This window comes from Microtus pennsylvanicus, chromosome 10 (assembly GCF_037038515.1).
Source record: "Microtus pennsylvanicus isolate mMicPen1 chromosome 10, mMicPen1.hap1, whole genome shotgun sequence".
Classification (NCBI taxonomy): domain Eukaryota; kingdom Metazoa; phylum Chordata; class Mammalia; order Rodentia; family Cricetidae; genus Microtus; species Microtus pennsylvanicus.
In genome coordinates, this window is record NC_134588.1 from 92,061,323 (window position 1) to 92,083,372 (window position 22,050).

Genomic DNA, 22,050 nt, shown 5'->3' on the forward strand with positions numbered 1-22,050 from the left:
TTTACTCATAAAGAAATTCAGCTTTATTATTTTCAAGTACATATGTAGTGCCTCAAGCTAAAGTCTTAAAGAAGGTCACCAGTAAGGATCTTGTAGACGTTCCTTTAACAGACATATTGGGACTGAAGATAATTAGCCTATGCACTTGCTGATTCTAAAGGGAGGTTTCTAAAGTGCCTGAAAAGCATACTTTGGGACAGACTAAATATGCCACTCCTAGCAATACTGTTTATGCACTTAAATTACTGACCAAATGACTTCTTTATTGATTGTGCAATGGTAAACGCTTGTTCAAAGTCAAGATCTCAAATTAATCGGGCCCAAATAAATATAGAGTCTTATTTAGACTTCCAACCTAAGGCTTATGAATGTCAATGTATGTATGATAAAACAAAACTCCACTGTGATGAGACAGTGGCTCTGGGGAGGCCTTTGGGCCTGGCCTAATGCGTGTCTTGTCCTTCATGTTTCCACCTTAGGCCTTCCGGTTTTCTTGCTGTCTCTCACTTGCTTGGCTCATTCATCTAGGTCCAGCTATCTAATGCTTTCTAGGCCAGGCTTAGAAAAAGGGCAGAGCAAAAATGTTAGCTGAGAGGGAGTAAGGAAAGACAACTCTATTCCATAGGAACCTGAAGCTAGCTTCCTGTCTCAAGGAAAGTGGGAGTTTGCCTGGGAGGGGTGGCCTTGCCATCTAAGAGGTCAAAGGCAGATTTTCTCTCGTGTCTAAAATTTCTGACAGTGTCATGCCCTAAGCTGATTTTTCCTGCCAGTGGCCAGCTAGGCAATAACTGGAAATGATGTGGGTTCAGCAGGATGGGCATGAAGGGGAAGGTAGTGGGAGAGCAGGGAGGTGGAAACTGGCAGCTAACTGGGGTCTCAGAACAGCGTGGTGTTTGAGAAATTATTATAAAGAGGGGATGTTCCCAAAAGCATGTAATCCCAAGAGCTGGACCTTCCTGGCCTTGTGGACAAAGGGGACCACTCTCCAGGGGTCATTGGGGCACTTGTGGCCACACTGCCTCCTGGTCTTGCCCCTCGTTGCTAGTCTAATGAGATGGGAATTTAATCTACTTGTGTCTATAAAGGCAGGACACAGAGACACAACCCATACCATCTACCTGGAGACTCAAGGTGACAAATTTGTGGTCACTGCCTCTCTTTATTCCTTTGCTGTCTCCCTCAGCCAGCATATCCCAATCCCTCCTTGCCAGCCCAGCTCTCCTCCCTAGGTTCCTGACTGGCCTTGCCTGGGAGACACTCCTAACCTTCCCTTCCAGCTTCCCCTTCTGGCCTCAGACTCTCGCACTTCCAGAAGGAAAATTTTTTGTTTTTAAGGTCTGGAAAGGGAGGGACAGGGGCAGGCTCAGGAAGGAAGCTAAGGAAGACAAGAACGGGAAGAAGAATGACGCCAGAGACGTGGACACTTGGTCTGAGAGGAGACAAGACTGACCGTTGGGTGGTGATCTGTTTGAAGAATACAGGTGAGGGCTGGGACACAAAGAGGCCTGGGGCAACCCTTAGTGCTTCGGGGAAAGTAGGGGACATGGTAGAGTGGGACGAGAGGGATCTCGGGAGGGGACCCCAGAACACACTGTCTGAGGGTTCACAGTTGGACCTGTGGAGCAGTCACCTCAAGTTTATTTACCCAGCTTAGCTCACCCCGTTGCCTTATTCTGTCTCCCCCAAATCTTCCCCTAAAATACCACCCCAGTTTTTCCATCCCTTCCCTCTACCACCGCAGCAACACCTCCAGAGCACCCCATCTCTCCCATTCTTCCTTTCTCCAGTGATCTCAGTAGTACGTCTCCTTCTCCACCCAGCCTGTGAGAGAGATGGGATAAAGGTTGTAGCAGGAACATAACAGGAAGCAAAAGTTCAACTCCCCAGGGCTCAAATAGCTGAGATCAGAGGGAAGGAGAAGTCTGGGGAATAGCGCAGAGGGAAGGGACAAACCCCTGCCTGGTGGGTGGGCTGTATAAAGGAAAGGAGGGGCCAAGCCTGTCTTCTGGGGAGACTTGTATTTCATTCAGGTAACAAGTGTCCACGGAAGCAGCTGTACCAATGGTGCCGCGAGGAACTGCGCCAGAGGACTGACAGCGCTTTATGTTGTTTTAGAAATCAGATCCCAGGCTTTATGAAAAACGCCCAAGTTTTAGATGGTGGATCCATTAGAAGATCACACATCTAAAATATTGGACCTCTCAGCCCAAACACCATTCATGGACTGTGTGTGGCTTGTAGGTCATCCATTTCAATCCAGCCAATGATCAAAATGCTTCCAGGGGAAATAAACCAACTCTTGGTGGATGCCAGGAAATCAAGAGCCCTGTGTCCTGGTACCAGTTTCTATTCCTTGCCTTATCATTCTAAGCGAATAAATCCCCTCTGTGCATCTTTCTATCAGCAAAATGTATAGATGATTAGATGATCTCCAAGGGTCCTTCTAATCTGATAGTCTGTGATCCTAGAGCAGTGGTTCTCAACCTGTAAGTCATGACCCCTTGGGGAATCAAACAGACTTTTCACAGGGGTTGTATATCAGCTATCTGCACTATGATTCATAACAGTAGCAAAATTACAGTTACGAAGTAACTATGAAAATAATTTTATGGTCAGGGGTCACCACATCGTGAGGAACTGTGTTAAAGGGTCGCAGTATTAGGAAGGTTGGGAACCATTGCTCTAGGTGAGACACAGGATCTGAAAGGAAGAGGCCAGGGTTGGCCTGCTCAGGGCTTCTGGGACCTTAGGGTCAGAGCTGTCTGCAGAGTGGAACGCTTACCCCCAGGGTACCGCCGCAGGATGAGCTTGCGGACCTCATCGTAGATGAAGATGAGGAGACTGTAGGGAAAGGCACAGAACCACCAGGTGACCCTGAAAAACAGTGGAGGGAACTGTCAGGGGCCTCAGAGGCTGGCACGGTGTCACAAAAGTAGAGCAAAAGTGAATTAGAGCCTGGGTCCCAAAAGGAGCCAGGATTTCTCTCTCTGTTCTTACCCCTCCCTCAGCCACTGGTAGAGACACTTACTTGAGTGGGTACATTCGGAGGGCCACCCCCATGCCCGGACAGTAAGACAGGAAGGCAGCCAAAGCCGTCTCTTCTAGGAGCCCAAAAATCAGGATCTTATTCCTAGAAAGGCAAAGAACAGAAAGCAGGTAGTCAGGTAGCGTTGGAGGAGGGTGTGGGAAGGGGGAGCTCCAGGGGCACCCCTTGGAGCAGAAGGGAAGGAGAAGAGCGAAGGACAGCTTCTTCATCCCTATCATCTTCAAACCTCTTCTCATGCTTTATGTAACCAAAGGGGGAAAAAATTTCTTCTGGCTGGATGGTGGTGGTGCATGCTTTTAATCCCAGCACTTGGGATGCAGAGGCAGGTGGATCTCTGTGAGTTCAAGGCCAGCCTGGTCTACAAGAGCTAGTTCCAGGACAGTTAGGACTTACAAAGAGAAACCCTGTCTTGAAAAACCAAAAAAAAAAAATTTTTCTTCTGCTTGTTTTGTTCACCTCTGGCTACTGTGTATTATACATCTATTAACTCATTCAGTAATTGTTTCTTATGTAACTCAGTACCAGAGATGTAGTAGTCAACACAGACAGCTTATAATTGTTATTGCTCTAGGCCCATGAGCTGGTACACTATCATTTTCCCAGCAAGGAGTCTTAAAAAGCTCCTCTGGGCGGAGCCCATTGGTGTCTTCTATTTCTCAGCATCTCCTACAGACCCGGGTGGTTGTACATCACAGACACGGAGAGAAGAGAAGCAAAAGCCAGCGTTTGCTTCTGTGTCACCGTACAGGAAGTAGTTGATATATACTCACTGTATCAGAATGTAAAAGAACGACGGAACAATGTTCTGAGAGCAGGTTCTGGAGTCAGATCTGTCCAGTGTACGCTATCTTAGCCATTTCCTGCCTTTGGGGAGTTTAAAAGAGCCTAATTTCTTAGAGCCTCACACTTCTTCTCTACATACAATAAGCATAAAAAGATGGTTACATAGCACATCAGACAATGTCTGAGAAGAAAATAGGGATAGCTCTTTGCTTTTTTTCCCACACAATCCACATTTTAAATGATTTTTGCCTCTCAAGTTACACTTGCTGGTGAGTGATAACTACGTTAGAATTTATTATAAGTGTTTGAGGATTCCAAGCAGAACAAGAATAACTAGTCTAGAGGAAGTCACCACTGTCTTCTTGGGGTTTGCCTGAGGATGGGAGTTTCTTGCAAGTAAGAGCCTGGCTCATATGGCATTTTGAAATACAGTTGAGAGTATCTTTGAGGACTTTTAACTGCCCAAGGCCCAGGCACACTAAGGCTGCCTCTGGGCCAGGTGGTTTGTGGGTATTAATACCTCTTCCCTGTACTTAGCCAGAGTCACATTGATTCTTTCTCATTTGCCTCTTGGGTGGTCTGAGTTCATCAGTTTGGTTCTGTCCCCACCTTTCTGTGTCACCTGTAAGCTGCCCTGTAAGTGTCTGGTACAGGGCTGTGCCTAATTCCTTAGATTTCTCTGGGACAAAATTTATTCGGGGGAATGGCCACCTTTGTCTATGGTAGGAAACAGGAAAGAAACCAGTGTGGCCCCTTTGCTACTCAGCCTCCATCTGTGTTCAAATCACAAGGGAATGGGGTGCCGGACATTGGGGTGTGTGACAAGTGAGCTACTACTGCAGTGTGGGGTGGAGACCAACCTGGAGGGCCCTGACCAGCTGAGTGACCTTGTCATCTAACCTTGGAGAGGACTCCTTGCCCACACAGTGTATGGTTATACCCGCCTGGAAGACCCTGTCGTGAGAGTGGAGCAAGGCACTTAATTCACAACCCGGCTCGTGGTACCACACTCTAGGAAGGCCTGAATTTGCCCCCTGGGCAGATACAGAACCACAGGACGGTGCCAAGTGTTGGTGTGGCAAACAGGAGACCTGACCCTGGGTTTAGAACCGGGCAAAGGATATGGCTAGGTGCCACCTACACAGGGACTGGAAGAGGAAGCGAGAAGGAGGGGTGAGAGGACAGTAAGGAAGACGAACATGAAGGTAGGAAAACATGACAATAGAGTGTAGTTCCGTAGAGTCTTGCCATTCCGTCCTCGTTTGTGTGTGTGTGCGTGTGCGCACTCGCATTTCAAACCTGTCTATGGATAAGTAGCTAGGTTATTACAACCAGATGCCTTCCGAGTAAATCTGAGCCCTGGGAGCTGAGGGGGTCTGGTACTGGAATCCTGGCCTGTATGGGTTGGTGACCGTGTCTAGAGGACTGTCTGGGTGGTAGGTACTGGTAGCGGTCGGCGCTCACTTCATGCCCTGCTGGAAGACTGAGTTGCGACGGGTCTTGCAGATGATGAGGTCAGCCCACTGCACAACCACGATGCTGGCAAAGAAGGCCGTGTGGCATGTGAACTCCACCACCTTCCGCTGCTCGTAGGTCTGGGGAGGAGGCAGGCGGAAAGAGGTCAAGTGTGAATGTCAGGGATAGATAGTACCAGCACACAGCATGCTTTAGGCAGTGGCTAAGCTCGGCACTTAACCCATCTTCTGCCCCTAGCTTGCTCCCGGCCAGTTCCTGCCAGGCCTTCAGCCCCACCCCTTCTCGTTGGCATCACACTTACACAGCCCCACTCACCCACTCTTGCCCATAGCTGTCCTCCAGGTCATTGGTAGTTCGATCATCCCAGTCAAGGCGGATACCCAGCAGCCGTGATGGCAGGAAACCATTCTCTGCCAGTATCACAAAGTAGGTGAAGAAGCCACCTAGAGCCTGGATCATGCCTGGAAGAGGTTGTAAACAGAAGGTGGGACCTGAGTAGAGAAAGAACCAGCAAAGGGCCACCCCTTGGGGACAGAGATAGAAGTCTCTGTCTCTCAGGGAGCTGGACTCTTTCTCGAAATATCACTCATCTCTCTCAGGCATGGGACGAAGCTTTTGGGGACACCCTCCCAAGCCCCTGGCTGGGCGCACCAATCTGTCCATAAGCCATGCTGATGAGTCTCTCGTTCACCAGCTTGTCCGTCTGGGAGTTTCGTGGCTGCCGCTTCATGATGTCACTCTCAGCTGCTTCGTATGCTAATGAGATGGCAGGAACCTGTGTACAGAGGACGTGGGCTGGAGGAGGCATCTGAAGAGATTCTGTATCTAGAGCAGCAACCGCTCAGTGAAGAATCAACAGAATTTGGCACAGCGGTATTTAAGGTCCTGTCATCACTAGGGTGATAGTTTAGGGGTGGAGAACATGCATGAGTCCTGGGTTCAATCCCCGCTACTATAGACTGGTGGGGAGAAACTTCCTGTTTTCCCCAGGCCTGTGTTTATCATCTGCTGTCTACTGCTCAGGGTCTGGTCTGATACCCTGGCGCAGCTCCTTTGTCCGCTGCTCACCCCACCCCTGTTCCCTGTGATTGCCTGGTCAGATTGTGCTCCACACTCTGGCCTCACCATGTCTGTGCCCAGGTCGATGCAGAGGATGGTCACGGTGCCCAGGGGCAGTGGGATGTTGGCAATGATGAACAGGAGGAAGGGGGTGATCTCAGGGATGTTGCTGGTCAGGGTGTATGCGATGGACTTCTTCAAGTTGTCAAAGATCAGGCGGCCTGTGGGGAGGTTCTGAGGGCATCAGGGAGGTTAGAGGTACTCTTCCCCGCCCTCACCCCTGAGGTGTGGCTGGCTGCTCATTTTTCTAAGAGGAAGATTTAAAGCTGAAGCAGCGTGGAATCTTAGTGTGAAAATCAGAGGAAGCAAAAGGTCTGGCTTCAGACATCCTGGATGTCACACAGCCCACCCTGCTTCCTCACCCTCCTCCACGCCTGTCACGATGGAGGCAAAGTTGTCATCGAGGAGAATCATGTCAGCGGCCTGCTTAGAGACATCAGAGCCAGAGATGCCCATGGCAATGCCGATGTCGGCCTTCTTCAGAGCAGGGGAGTCGTTCACCCCGTCACCAGTCACTGCCACAATGGCTCCCTGCCGGGAGGACACCAAAGGTGCTTGAGGACAAAGTCCTTGCCTGTCTGGCCCCTGACTTTGCCCTGTCTCTGCCTCTTGCTGTCTTGCTCACCTGCCTCTGACATCCCTCCACAATGATGAGCTTCTGCTGAGGGGAGGTCCGGGCAAATACGATCTCCGTGTGGTCCCTGAGGATCTCGTCCAGCTGCTCTGACGTCATGTCCTTCAGGTCTGACCCGTGCACTACACATGCTTTGGCTTCTCTGGAGGGTAGAAGCAGTAAGAACTGACCATCCACACTCACGCCTGTCCTGCTGCCCCTCCCTGCTCCATGTGCCTTAGTCCCCCTGTGCGGTGGGACTCTGTTATTGTTTTCACGCCCTCTTCTATGACACTGAGTTCCGCTATTTCTCCCAGAGAAGGCAACGCTACATTTTCCCCGTGTGGTACCACGAAAGCATGAGGGCTGTTTGCTAGGCATATTCCATCCCTATAGCAACCCTGCAGTATGGACAGCATCTCAATTCCATAACTGAGAAAATGGAAGTTCAAGACTGCAAGATGTTTCCAAGGTTACACAGCTCATCACTGGTACAGGCTGGACACAAAGTTGTTTGTGGGAATGGCCATTGGACAGGCAAAGGAAAGATTTTAGTCTAAGGGTTCCAGAGATGCTGTCCAGATATCCACAAGGAACCCTGACAGCCTCTGGGAGATGATGTGTTGGCTAGGGACAGGGTCTTTGTAAAGCCCTTACCTGGGATTGACTTGGCTCACAGGAATGTTGAGCCGGGCTGCAATGTCCTCCACAGTCTCGTTACCCTCTGATATAATGCCCACACCTTTGGCAATGGCCTTGGCTGTGATAGGGTGGTCCCCAGTGACCATGATCACCTGATAAGAAGAAGACAGAAAAAGAAGGTGTTCAGCTTCCCCTCCTATTCCTTTCCCTAAACCATGTAAAATTAGACTACTAGATGTCTAAGGCTGGTGAATCCCAGCCAGAAGAGAGGAGGTGTGTGTGTGTGTGTGGGGGGGTGTATGTTGTGTGTGTATGTGGTATATGTAGTGTGGTGTGGTGTGTGTGTGAGGTGTGTGTGTATGTGGTGGGTGTGGTGTGTGTGTGTGTACACAAATTTTTGGTGGTAAGGGTAAGAGACAGTGACAAACTGTGTTGGGTTCAGGGTTCAGAGGATCAGAGAGAGTCCATTTAAACAGCCAAAAACATCTGCAGCAGATTAACAGGCTAATGAGGGTCCCTTGGCAGAGGAGAGTCTGTGTGTTCTCCCTAACCCCCGTTTCTGTCTTTCTCTGTCTGTGTTCTGTCTCTGTCTTTCTCTCTCTCTGTGTGTGTGTCTCCTCTACCTCTCTGGGACAAGATCTTTAGGTATGTAGCCCAAGCTGACTTCAGACCCACAGGATCCTCTTGCCTGTGCCTGTCAAGTGTTGGGATTATGGGCATACATTCCCATGCCTGGGCTGTCTGGGGAATTTCTTTAGGAGTTTGGCTATGTGGGAAAAGAAGCCATCAGAACTGGATGGGTACTCCCTTTAACAGTTCCTCCTTCTTCCCCTCCTCTGTCCCCTCTTTTTATTATTTTATGTGTGTGGGTGTTTAGTCTGCATGTATGTCTGTGTACCACATATGTGTCTGGCGCCCTTGGAGACCAGAAGAGGGCATCTAATACCCTGAATGGTTGTGACCTGCCGTGTGAGTCCTCTGAGAGAGCAGCCAATGAGCGCTCCTAGCTGCTGGGCCACTCTCCAAACTCCAACAGCTCCCTTCGAATACACTTAAGGAGACCAAAGTTTTGTGAGCACTCAAGATTTCTTCAAGGTCACAGGGACCCTGAACAAAGGTTTGACTCTCCCGGTGTCTCAAGTGATCACGGCAGCAGTGCGGTTGGATAGAGCAGGGCTAAGATGGAGACAGTGAAGGGGAGAGGGGAGAGAGAAGGGTGAAAGGAAAGACTGGAGAGAGCTTGGGGGAGTGGGAGGGTGGAGATGGAGGAAAGATGGATATAGGAGCAGGGAAGTAGATATCTTAATTAAGGGGGCCATTTTAGGGTTGGCAAGAGACTTGGCTCCAGAGGGGATCCCAGGTATCCACGGGGATGCTCTCAGCTAGGTCCTTGGGCAGCAGAGTAGAGGGTGCCTGAACTGGCTTTCTCCCACCATCACACTGATGATTATCTTGAATATCACCATAGACTCTTCATCTGGTGACAGATGGAGATAGAGACAGAGACCCTCATCAGAGCAATGGACTGAACCCCCAAGGTCCAGTTGAAGAGCAGAAGGAGGGAGAATATGAGCAAGGAAGTCAGGACTGTGAGGGGTTGGTCTACCCACTGAGACAGTGTGCCTGTTCTAATGGGAGCTCACCAAATCCAGCTGGACCGGGGCTGAATGAGCTTGCGATCAAACTGGACTCTCTGAATGTGGCTGAAAATGGGGGCTGACTGAGAAACCATTGATAAAGGCACTGGGACTTGTTTCTACTGCATGTACTTTTTGGGACCCTAGTCTATTTGGATGCAAAGCTTCCTAGGCCTGGATTTAGTGGGGAGGGCCTTGGACTTCCCACAGGGCAGGGTTCCCTGCCCTCTCTTAAGGAGGGAGGAAGAGAATGGGGGAGTGGGAGGGGAATGAGAGGAGGGGAGGAAGTGTAAATTTTTGAATGGAAAAATAAATAAATAAGAAAAAAAAGATGGAGACAGTGTTCAGCTGCTGTTGTGTCCATTGGCTTCCAACAGCCCTGCATGGTTTGGGGAGAAGTGTTTCTTGCCTTAGCGGGGACAATTAATGTTTTTTGCTGTGGCAGAATGCATGGAGTGAAATGGGAAGGGAGGAGGCCTGGGAAGAGGCTATTATCAGCATAAAGTGATCAAAGCTGGATGAGGACAGATTGGCATATGTGGGCTTGTGGGAGATGTCCCACAGAACTGAGGCAAGACACCTCTTCACGCCCCCGCTGCCTTCTCTCCCACCCCCATTATTAACCTGAAACTACCCGCAACATGCCTCCTATTGAAAACAAGTGTCTCGGCAAACCTCGCTGTCCTTGACTCCCTCAGGCGTTGAGACCCCTCGCTCCCTTGGCTTCTGTGCCTCCTTCATTTCTGCCCGAGCTGTACCCCTACCTGGCGGCATGTTCTTTCAAGTCTCCTCAGGGTGGCAGAATGGAGCCTAGCAGAGTGGAGTAAGTGCTGCCTTTGGACAGGAAGTTTAAACATTGACCTTCGCCAACGGTTGGACCTTAGACAAGTCAATTTTCTAGGTCAGCACAATGAAGGGGGTGATCTACATCAGTCCAGGCTGGCGTTATGTAGACACTCAATAAACATTAGCTGTGTCCTACCCATGCCACTGGCTTCTCTTTCTCCTCTTCCCCAGAAATGTTGGTGAACCTAGGGTTTCATTCTTCACCCTTTCCTTGACTACTTGCGTATTGACCTATTGCTTCCTGAACAACATGATAAATATTTAGGTAAGCCTTTAGTTTGTACGCATGTGCTAATGAGATTTAAATCTAAAGTCCTGACCGTCTTTCTTGAACTCGAACTATATTCCAGCTGTCCCCAGATATTCTCTCTCTCTCTCTCTCTCTCTCTCTCTCTCTCTCTCTCTCTCTCTCTCTCTCTCTCTGTTTCTCACAGATGCTTTAAACGGAAGGTCCATACTGCATTGCTGCCTGCACTCCCTGCACCCCCTCCAGCTCCTCTCCTCTTAGACAGACTATCCACTGGGTTCTGTTCTCTCCCTTATCTTCCCACCCTGTGCCCAGCTTGCTCACCAAGTTCTCCAAATGCTTCTCGAATGCAACTATGTGTCTTCACTCCCTGTTTCTCTGTCTTGTCCAGATCCTCACCCCTCGCTTGACTATTGTGCACATTTTAATCTGTCTCCCTGTTCCTGACTTCAGCTTATCCCCACATCTCGTCCCTCCTCCTCTAGGTAGCCTTAAAGCTATATCTGTGACAGTTGTGGTCTTCTGTGGCACATGGGATAGAGCTTGAGTCTGGCATTTAAAGGAAATCTTTCCAACTGGACTTGACCCAATATATCAGTCCCAATCCCCAGTGCTCTTTCACCATCTCTCCCCCACTGACCCGTACACCTCCACCTCCTGATAGTGTCGGCACATCGGGTACGTACTGTTCCCTCATCTAGCCATGCCTCTCCTTCCTTTAGAGCCTGCTGAATCCTCGGCAGCCTTCAAGGCCCAGGTCAAATATCATCCCTTCTGTTAAACCCTGTCTAGTTCTCAGAGGCAGAATTAACAGCTCCCAGTTAATTTTCCATAGAGTCCTTGCCCAGCCTCTGTGTGATTTCTCATCATGCCGAGAGGCACCTGACTGGGCAGAAAGACGGAGCGTGGCTTCCAGACAAGCCAACTGTGCTTCATAATCCCAGTTTGCCTCTTACCAACTGTTCTATTTTGGGGAAACTATTTACCTACTCTGAGTTTCTGAGTGTTTGTGTATTACAATGGGGGTAATAATGCCTATTTTCCATGCTGGGTGGTTACTGCAGTCAAAACTAACGCACATACACAGCACCAAGTCTTCTGGTGTGGTGGTTAAGAAATAGACTGCCTTGTTTCAAATTCTGACTTCACAAATTACTAGCTATGTGGTCTTGGGCTTGCTGCTTGTGCCTCAGTTTCTCTCTCTGTAACAGGGAAGATGCTTGTGCTTACCACATGCTCAGTGCTTAAAGTAGTATCTGATGCATCTAAAACATTAAAATAACTTATCCTTAGGCATCTGACCAATAAATTACTCAATGACCTCAACTCTTAAGACTGTTCTATGATATGTTTAGAAGCATCAGCCCCCCCCCCCCCCCCCTGAGAGATGTGGAAGCCAGGCCTGGTTCTATTCATCTTTGTATTCCCAGTGGGAAACAAAGACTTGGCTCTCAGGGAGCAGGTTGTGTTGCATTGTTAAGGAGAAGGAGGAGGAGGAGGAGGAGGAGGAGGAGGAGGAGGAGGAGAAAGAGGAGGAGAAAGAGGAGGAGAAAGAGGAGGAGAAAGAGGAGGAGAAAGAGGAGAAAGAGGAGGAGAAAGAGGAGGAGAAAGAGGAGAAAGGAGGAGGAGGAAGAGGAAGAAGAAAAAGAAGAGGAGGAATAATAATAATAATAATAATAATAATAATAATAATAAGAAGAAGAAGAAGAAGAAGAAGAAGAAGAAGAAGAAGAAGAAGAAATAATGATGGCATCAGAATTGATGACAGAAAAAGAAGATGTCAGGGACCTGTCTTGGAAATAGGAAACTGAGTTCCTGGATGGATGGATGGTCGGTCGGTTGGTTCATTAAATAACTTGGCACCTCGCACAGTGCCCGATGCACAGTTGATAAGCAATATATATTTGCTGGATGAAGAACAAGCCAGACAAATAAGAGAGCATATTCAGTGAGAAGAGGTTGTGGTTGGACGAAGACTCTGTGGAGTCGTGGATGAGTGGGGAGAATATGGAGTAATAAGGTGAGCTTGTTGAGGCAGACAAGAGCTTTCTAGTCCCCGTTCCGAATGGGTAGACTGAGGCAGCTGGGCACTCAGATAACGAAGTATCCATGATGGGAATGCCAGCTGGTACTTAGGATGAGGAGGGAGGGGTGCACATGAGGTGGGACAGGGAGCTGGGCTAGGTGATAGATAGGCGTGAACAAAAGGAAAAAGCAAGAGCTCTCGTCATGCAGATGGACAGCTTCTCTGGGTCAGAGGGAAGGAGGGCGCCAGGTCTCCTCAGGACAGCAGCTGCTGCGGTCCCTTGACCTCTGGTAGGTGGCCAGGCATACCAGGACAGAGGTGGGAGTGGGCGGGAAGGAGGTCATCGGTACCTTGATGCCTGCGCTTCGGCACTTGCCCACAGCGTCTGGCACAGCTGCCCTGGGCGGGTCAATCATGGACATAAGCCCCACGAAACAGAGCTTCTCTGTGGGGAAGTTCAGTTCATCCGTGTCGAACTTGAAGCCCCGAGGGAACTTCCCGGAAGGCAGGTTCAGCTGACAGAAGCCTGAAGAGGAGCAGAAGGGAGGAGTGAGAGCAGCAGAGTGGCTGCTGGGTTGCCTCCAGGGCTCCATGCTAGAGATGCTAGCGAGGCTCAGGAGCCCCCTTCTTGGCCCTGCTCCGGTTTCGGCTCCCTCACCTAGCACACGTTCCCCGAGTCCTCCCAGCTCCATGTAGGCGTTTTGAAAGGCATCCTGCATCTCCTTGTCCAGAGGAATCTCCTTGCCCTGGACCAGGATGGTGGAGCATCGATCCAGGATGCGCTCCGGAGCCCCTTTCATCACCAGCACGTGACTCTGGGGGCTGTCTTCTCGCTCATGGATGGACAGCTGGAGAGGGGAAAGGCAGTCACAGAGGGCGACTTACTCACTTGGTGCTTAGCACAGGGTCTGATAGGGAGCAGCTTTCCTTATTAACGTAACTCTAATCATCAGAGAGTGTCAACAGAGGAGAAACTATGCGTGGAAGGTGTTTCACATCATCCCGAGTCTTAAAATCTGAGAGTCACTTCCACAGAATGGTGATCGATTCAACAAATAGTTGCTAAGATCAGTTAGGGCAGGCATTGTGCTGGGGGCTGGGTGGCTTTTATTAGCACCCCCTATCATTCCAATGACCCAGGGTTACCTCTATGGTGCCTGCAGAGTAGAGTAGAGATTATTCTTGGCCTTAACAGACGCCTAAATACAGAGGGATACAGTAAGGGAATCACAAAAGTGTGCTTTAGTTATGTGGCCAGTGGGTGGGGAGAAAAGAGGAGACCGTGACAGGTTGTGTGTAGTAAGGTTTGCCAGTCAGAGGATGATGGGTGGCAAGCACACATGTAGCTGGTCCATGTGTCCTGGGCGTCAAGCAGGGGTGGGAGCACACAGCCCTCAGATATTCCCATCCCTTCTTTCTGTTGAGTCTCCGGTCACTCGCTCTCCCCATTTTGGTCCCTCTTTCTTTCTCTGTTCCACCCAGCAGCCCAGCCAGACCTGATATTTGTTGGTCGAGTTGAAGGGGATTTCTGCCACCTTAGGGTTCCTATCCCTCATCTTCCTCACTGAGCCACAGGATAACTCAATGCATTTGAGCAGAGCTGACTCAGAGGCATCACCAGCTGTGTCCCGCTGCCAGAAGAAAATAGAATTCAGTGTCGCAGTGGGGGAGGGTAGGGAGTGGAGGATGGGAGAGACAGGGCATCAGTTGAGGTCACCAACTCAATGTGAGAGGGAAAGCTGGGCACCAACACGGGACCTTTGGAGACAGTCCTCTAGCATATCTGTGCCGGCACTCACCGGCTGACCCCCCTACCTTAGACACAGAGATGTTCTCCTGCCCAGCCTTGAAGACAGCACGATTGCAGAGACCTGCAATCCGAGACAGGGCTGTCCACGTGGGGGACCGTTTGTCAAATGTGGCCCCTGGGGAGAAATAAGGGAGAAAGAAGCTTGGTCCCCTGTTGGAGCATTTTCACACCCTCATCTCCTGCTTCTGCCAGGGCCCTCGGCACCAGCCATCCCCCTTCCCCCTTTCCGGAGAACCAAATCACCAGACTGATCCTCAGTGGTGTCGGCCTCATGGATCTGGTTGTCAAACCACATGTGGGCCACGGTCATGCGGTTCTGGGTGAGGGTGCCCGTCTTGTCCGAGCAGATGGTGGAAGTGGAGCCCAGCGTCTCCACCGCCTCCAGGTTCTTCACCAAACAGTTCTTGCGGGCCATGCGCTTGGCGGTCAGGGTCAGGCACACCTAGTAAGTGGAGAGAAATATAAAATGGTTCAAGACGCCAGGCAGTAGTGGCACACGACTTTAATCCCAGCATTTGGGAAACAGAGGCAAGTGGATCTCTGTGAGTTCGAGGCCAGCCTGTTCTACAGAGCTAGTTCCAGGACTTGCCTGGAAATAAATAAATAATCAACCCAAGTCTAGAGTGACAGGTGTTCATGACCTTTTTCTATCCTGAAGCTCTATTCCTCTTTTCTTAATCCTACTCACAGATAAGACTGGGTGGGGCCTAGCGTAAATAATGACAGTTGGCCATTAGGCGCGTTGAACTGGTTCCTAGGTGTGTCTGTGGGAAACACCCTGCAGAGAGCTGAACACATCTGACTCGGAGCAGGCACAAAGATGGAGAACCGCCTACACAGAAGGGACAGCAGAAGCTGTGGGAGAAAATGAGAACAACAAAGAGGAAAGCGGAGTCTGGGGCTCGTCCGCCATTGAGTTTCTGTGAGGACACAGGACAAGAGAACCAGGACGGTGACACGTCACAGGAGCTGATGAAGGGCGGAGAGCAAGAGGGTGGACAGAGGTATCCATTTCAGCAGCAGGGTTAAGGATGAGAGCTGGGAAATGTCACTTGCTTTGCTAGTTAGTCACCAGTGACCTTTGAAAGAGTCTTTACAGCAAGTGAGACAGGATGGAGCCCAGACTGCAGCGGGAGATGAGCTAGCAGATGGTGAGAAACATGACCATCGCAAGCCCCCAAAGAGAAATTGAATGCTCAGATACAGCTCAACCCAAAATTTTTCAACTTATAACTCCAAGGCAAGCATTACACCGTTTCTGTGTACAGCGTCGGCTATGTGACCGCAGGGACTTGAAGGGAAGAACATTGCTGAGAAGCAATAAGCAACTGTGTTTGTATCAAAGGGGGAAAAGGACGAGGACAGTGGTTGGCACTGGTACTAATTCAGCCTGATCCACTCACAGTAACAGTGGCCAAAAGCCCCTCGGGCACGTTGGCTACGATGATGCCGATGAGGAAGATGACTGCCTCCAGCCAGCTGTAGCCCAGAATGAGGGACAGCACGAAGAAAGAGACCCCCAGGAACACTGCCACTCCTGTGATCAGCTGGATGAAGTGCTCAATCTCCATGGCGATGGGTGTCTGCCCGACCTCCAGGCCAGACGCGAGAGTGGCTATGCGGCCCATCACTGTCCGGTCACCTGTGGCAATCACAATGCCCCTGGCAGTGCCTGCAGTAGAGGAAAGGACAGACGGTGAGTGCTCTGGGCTTGCCAGTGATGAAGTCTCATCACATTTGCTAAGGAAACAAAACCATCACCGAGTAAATAAGCCGAAGACTCTAACCCCGGAGGCTACTTTCGGTAAACTCGGTTTACCCTCCCGGCATAGATCACCAATCTCAGATTTAATGCAGTCGCAAATTCTTTTCTTTTGTGTTCGGGCCTGAGAAGACATCTTGCAAGTAATACTAAAGTTCAAATTGAAGAGATTCAATAAATGAAATTTAAACTGCCTGCAACATTTCAGCGAATCAATCTTGGACTAGATATTTTTCAAAAGCGTATTATAAACAGAAGTAAAGTACTTATTGATTTTGGGGGGAGGGTTTGGACTTAAGATTTTCTTGGGCCAGCAAGACAGTTCAGTGTGTAAGGGCACCACCCACAAATTCTGATGGTCTGAGTTGAGACTCTGGAACCCGTGTGGTGGAAGGCAAGAACCAAGTCCTGCGAATCTTCCTTATGGGTACTGTGGCATGAGTGTGCTCACTTACACACACACACGCACACACACGCACGCACACACACACACACACACACACACACTCAGTGTTAGGTATGAATCTCTGTATCTGTAAAGGGAAGTCAGGTAATCAATCAATCACCATGTGTGACATCACAGGGGTCTTTGGGAAAGGAAGTGCGGTACCGTAGGAAGAGCATGCATGTTGAAGTCAGCCAAATCGCAGCTTGAATGCCTGTTTGGACTCCTACCTAGGAGTCAGTAGTCAAATGGGATAACAGTGTGAAGCGCTTTGGCGAGTGCCTGTCACCTAGCAGGCATGCAACACATGCGACCTCCATCCATTTCCTCTCCTCTCTTCAGAGCTAGCTGCTGAATACGCAGTAAGAACACCTTATCTGACCTTTCAAATACATTCAGTTATGGGAAATGTATGATAAGTCAGAACCTCAGTACATTAAAAATTTAGGAAATTTAATGTGTAGTGATTTTTTATTGTAATTCCATTTCTCTGAAGGAAGGAACCAAGCCCAAAGAACCAATAAATGGAGGAGAAACAGTATCAGGGAAGGAAAGACACGGAGCTGGAATGCAAGAAGCCATTCTTTATCGCCTGAGAGGTCTGTGGGCTAGGAAACCTCTCTGCTACCATGTCCTGCTCCTGGACCTTCCCAGAGTCAGTCCTGGCTGAGCTCTCCGGCTTGACCGTAGAGTATGGGCTACAGGGATGCAGTTGTCTTTCGATTCCTATTCTTACGTGGTAACAGCTCCCAGAGCTCTCATTTGCCACCAGTGCTCATCGCTAGAACCCAGAACTGAGATGGAAAAGCCAGGGCAGACTGCACGTTACAAGAATTTTCTCCTCATCATGGCCTAGATGGATGATACAACCTGAAGGAGAACCTGATTTTCACCAGAAAGTTCTCCTGACCCAGAGTGAGCCTCTGGTTTCTAATGATGAGCAGAGGAAGGAAGCAATTGGTCCAGAATCATAGACCTAGAAGACGTCACCTGACTCCCCACCCTCCTAAGAGTCAAGGCTCTGTGTGTGTGTGTGTGTGTGTGTGTGTGTGTGTGTGTGTGTGTGTGTGTGTGTGGCATCTTGACCCACTATCTGAAAGTTTTGTGGGAGGCTTTCAGTTGGAGAATGAACAGAACAGAGAGCTTCTTGGGGAGAGGTGACTTCCAATAGAGGCGGTCTGCCCTTGGCCAATGCCCTGCTCTCCAGAGATGATGATTTCTGCAATGTTCAGGGCCCTGTTCCCTCCTCAGTGCCCTTTATATGCAGAGCCTTTGCCAAATAAGTACAACTACGGGAACAGGCTCCTTCCCTACACTGCTGGGATGAGGAGCATTCTTGAGAGGTTAGCTTCTCACCTTCCACACAGTTGGTAGAGAAGAAACAGATATTGCGGGTCTCCAGTGGGTTCTCATGGGTGAACTCAGGGGAACGGGTCTGGGGCTCCGACTCCCCTGTTAGGGATGAGTTATCCACCTGAGGAGAAAAGGGGGTGCAGTCATCAAACTGGCAGCAGCAGCAGCACTCTGTGCACACAGCAGTCTCCTGAGCCAGATCCAACCCCCCTCAATCTTCACGACAAGAGGGACGGAATTGCGCTGGCCCTCATCACCTATCTATGGCATTACTCAGCTATCGCTCCTGCTGTGCTTGGGAAGACTGGCTCTTTCTGACTTTTACGTGCCTTTGGGTTATTTGCTTAACCCACGAGGCCTTCATTTGTTCACCTGTAAAGTGGGGAATGTAAACAGCATTGTTGCATTGCCCAGCTCCAGGAGCACCACCGCCAAGGCAGTCTGTGACAATGCCACCTCCTGGGGTTGATCAGGCGGCAACACACAGCAGCCTTCATCACAGTGTCATCTTTTTCCAGACCCCTCTCTAGGTGGCCAGGTTTGAACTCCCCATCCTCCTACTTCTACCCTCCACCTGCAGAGTGCTAAGGTTATGGGTGTGAAGACCCAGCTCCTTCATCTTTATTTCCTTAAAATTATCTATCTATCTATCTATCTATCTATCTATCTATCTATCTATCTATCTATCTATCTATCTATCTATCTATTATTCGGGGCTCTCGGTAGTCCAGGCTGGTCTGGAATCTTTCAGAGTGAAACTGAATAGAGTATGTAAGGTTTCTGTCGCATAAATGGTATTCCATATACAATAGCGATAAAATGCCTACATCAAAGAAATCCCAGGGCATAAAGCATTCCTAACACAGATACGCAGAGGTAGCTGTAGCCATCCTATACTGGGAAGGAGGTTGAGCTGGGAGGCTGAGGGGCAGCCTTGATGTTTGCAATTGAGTTTCTGTTCAACTTCCAAGAGGGCCTCTCTTGACTCTGCACAGACTCAGCCACTTGCTCTTGGTGACCCCCTCACCTTGCAGCCGTGGGAAGAGATGATTCGGAGGTCAGCAGGGACACGGTCCCCACCCTTCACTTCTACCAGGTCTCCTACCACCACCTCCTCCGCATTGATCTGCATCTTCTCCCCCTCTCGGATGACCAGGGCTTGCTGTGGAAAAGCCAAGAGCACCTCGGGAAAGGTTCGTTTCCACCTTTGTGCTCCAATTGCTTGCTCTCCCTCCGAAGGAGGAGAAGAACCGCCCCCCCCACACCTTCAGCAGCACACCTTGGCTTTTGTGTGAAGAGCTGAAAAGGGTATTTTCTGACCATCTTTCTTCTTTTTCAGACCACAAGACTACCGAGAGGTGAGTCCTCTCAGAAACCTTATGCCCCAAGCTGGATGGAGCCAGTCCCTGCCATCTACCTGAGGCACCATGTTCTTGAAGGAGTCCATGATCTTGGAGCTCTTGGCTTCCTGGTAGTAGGAGAAGCATCCGGTGACGATGACTACAGCGGCTAGCACGATACCTAGGTACAACTGGGAAGGAGAAAGAGTTTCACCTGGGGTGGCTGTCACTTGGGGTGGCCTCTCAGAGTCACACTGTGTGGGATTCCCCAGCCTTCACCTGAGCCCAGGTGTGAGAAAGACAGTGAGTCTTTCTCTCCAGCCCTCCTCCCCATAGCCTTCTAACCCACACCCCTAGCACGGAAGGAGCAAAGACGTGAGTTGACAGGGCTGAGGCCTTTCTAAGAGTGAAGTCCCAGGCGTACAGACCAGCTCTTTTTAGTGGACCGAGTATGGAGGATCTCTCTTTCTCATCACTGACTGAATGTGTTGGGGGTGCCCCACAGGCTCTCTTCAGCCTGAGGTACTGGGACTGTGATCTTGTTCACTAACCCTTACCCCTTTGCCTTATCTGGGATTTAGAGTCAGAGGGCAGAGTCAAGGGCTGACTGGTCCAGGGGTTGGGTGCATGGCTCACATTATCATTAGATGGCTCATCCTCCATGGCGGCCAGGATACCATAGGCTAGGAAGCAGAGGAGGGCCCCGATCCACAGAAGGATAGAGAAGCCCCCGAAAAGCTGACGACAGAACTTGACCCACTCAGGAGTTGTGGGGGGTGGTGTGAGGGCGTTGGGTCCATCCCGAGCCAGAATGTCCTGAGCTCGCTGGTTGGTGAGGCCCTAGAGAGCAAGAAAAGGTACAGGAGTGGAACAATGGAACAAACCTTACCCCCACCACAACTCTCAGTATCGTGCAGAGTAATGTCCAGCTGGAGAGAGAAAAAAATCTGCTGTGGTTAGAAGGGGTAGGATCATCAGGAGGGACCACACAGAGAAACTGGGGTCTGTTTATGAGACTTGGGCCTTGAAGGCTACAAAGGACTCTCGCTGTGGTCCACCTTCTGTTACTCTTGGGTTGAAACATGTTTTTGTTGGAACAGCATGCATAAGCACACGGGAAAGATTCCTCCTCTGACCGCCCTCCTTTCTTCCTGCAGATCCTTCCTTTCGCCAGGGCTCCAGGGAAAGCCCCTCAGCGTGGACCCTTAGTGTCATGTGACTTTGGCAACCGCTTATCACTTTCCTAAGAAAGCCTAGCTATTCTGGAGGCCCCAGGCTAGATCAGAGGCCTCTTTCTGGATCCAGGCAGCCCCGCCGTGCTTGATTCTAGAATGGTTCTTACTATAGCGCACTGGAATTCTGTTTGTATGGTTTTTGTTTTTAGATTCTTTTGCTACAGACTTCGAGCAGGACCCACTTATTACTGACCTTCCTGTCATTTATTCGTCTACCTTATGTGTGAACGTTGAACTCCGACTACACGCCCAGCAATGGGAAGGATCCAGAGACAGGCACTGTCAACAAAGCCCCACCCACAATCTAAAGAGGAAACCTGCACAGTAATAATACACATGGGTGCCAGAGAGTAGAATATGTCACAGGAAATAAAGTAACGTCAAAGAATCCGGGCAAAGCAGTTTAAGAAGAGACACAAGAAGAATGGGCCAGGGGTACTGTTAATTTTTTTTTTTAAGACAAGTTATGGTTCTAGCTTGGAAGTGACTTTATAACCTAAGCTGGTCTTGAATTTGTGACTGACTTTAATGTATTTTCATTTGTTTGAGCCAGGCTTTCAATATTTTGTCTAGGATAGTCTTGAACTGTTGGGCCCAAGTGTTCTTTCTGCTCTAGTTTCCTAAGAATTGAATTTAAGGCATCACACAAGCTACACAGCATTCTGTCACTGAATCACATGCATAGCTCTCTTTGATTTTTAAGACAGGGACTCTAAGTTGTTCTCTCTAGCCTTGAACTTGCAATCTTCCCTGCCTCCGTCTCCTGAGTAGCTGGGGTTACAGATGTGTGCCCATGCACCCAGCTTAGAGGAACAATTTAAAATATTTTTAAATGATGGGCCTGGCAATCTGGCTGTGGCCTGTGTTTATTTATATAACCTAGCTCATCCGAGGACAGGTGGCGGTCATCCTGGGGAAGGAGGAGAGAAGGCCGAGCACTCTTCGGGGCACAGGATTAAGCGAGGAGCGTGGGCCTGGGTACAAATTCAGCGAGTCACTTTCTGATTCTCCTTGCTTTCATAAACAGGCTAACCATGTCTGACAGAGCTAGGATGGGGATTAAAGAAATGTCCACGCTGCGTCTTATTACAGAGCCACCAACATAGCTGGCGTCAGCAAGTATACTATCATAACAGGGATGAGTCACTTTGCTGGTCCACTTATTACTGACCTTCCTGTCATTTATTCATCTACTCTGAGAGCAGTTGCTGGAGGCAGAGCACAGAGCCTTGCCAGAATCTGAACCTTGGGTCCTCAGGAATTCTAGCTTCCGGATACACAGGCAAAGAGGGGGAAGCAGGGGTCCAATGTCCGTTTTAGACTGTGCCATTGACTGTGCCCATGACCTTAGGTAAGTCTCTCATCTCTGGGCTGCTCCTCTCATCTGCAAGGAGCATTGTGTTCTAGTTTGGAGTCTCTCGCACCTGAAGCTCACCTCTCTCTCATGGCTCCACTCACCTTGGACAGATCCACTTGATATTTTCGGCCCAGCTCATCCAAGGACAGCTTATGGTCATCCTGGGGAAAGGGAAATGCAGACACTTTGGGAGAGGAGGCTGAACACACACTGGGGCACAGGATTAAGTGAGGAACAAGGGTCTATGTACAAAGCTTCTTTGGATGCCCATGGCTGCTGGGGTGTGGCTGTCAGCGCAGAGCTGTTGCTCCAT

General features: G+C 49.7%; 1 protein-coding gene across 1 annotated transcript in view; it reads right to left on the reverse strand.

The window, feature by feature from the left end:
• LOC142859010 (sodium/potassium-transporting ATPase subunit alpha-2) overlaps window positions 1-22,050 on the reverse strand; it is a 27,900-nt gene continuing 5,850 nt past the window's right edge. The window contains exons 4-24 of the mRNA XM_075989158.1: window positions 21,839-21,898; window positions 19,782-19,985; window positions 19,223-19,336; window positions 18,833-18,967; window positions 17,809-17,926; window positions 15,649-15,917; window positions 14,489-14,687; window positions 14,251-14,360; window positions 13,932-14,066; window positions 13,094-13,283; window positions 12,786-12,961; window positions 7,695-7,831; window positions 7,050-7,200; window positions 6,787-6,955; window positions 6,431-6,585; window positions 5,957-6,080; window positions 5,621-5,766; window positions 5,294-5,424; window positions 3,029-3,130; window positions 2,783-2,874; window positions 1-1,821 (exon numbers count right to left, since the gene is read on the reverse strand). Coding sequence (XP_075845273.1) covers window positions 1,793-1,821; window positions 2,783-2,874; window positions 3,029-3,130; window positions 5,294-5,424; window positions 5,621-5,766; window positions 5,957-6,080; window positions 6,431-6,585; window positions 6,787-6,955; window positions 7,050-7,200; window positions 7,695-7,831; window positions 12,786-12,961; window positions 13,094-13,283; window positions 13,932-14,066; window positions 14,251-14,360; window positions 14,489-14,687; window positions 15,649-15,917; window positions 17,809-17,926; window positions 18,833-18,967; window positions 19,223-19,336; window positions 19,782-19,985; window positions 21,839-21,898 — 2,946 coding nt within the window. The 3' untranslated portion in view covers window positions 1-1,792. The remainder of the gene's footprint in view (window positions 1,822-2,782; window positions 2,875-3,028; window positions 3,131-5,293; window positions 5,425-5,620; window positions 5,767-5,956; window positions 6,081-6,430; window positions 6,586-6,786; window positions 6,956-7,049; window positions 7,201-7,694; window positions 7,832-12,785; window positions 12,962-13,093; window positions 13,284-13,931; window positions 14,067-14,250; window positions 14,361-14,488; window positions 14,688-15,648; window positions 15,918-17,808; window positions 17,927-18,832; window positions 18,968-19,222; window positions 19,337-19,781; window positions 19,986-21,838; window positions 21,899-22,050) is intronic.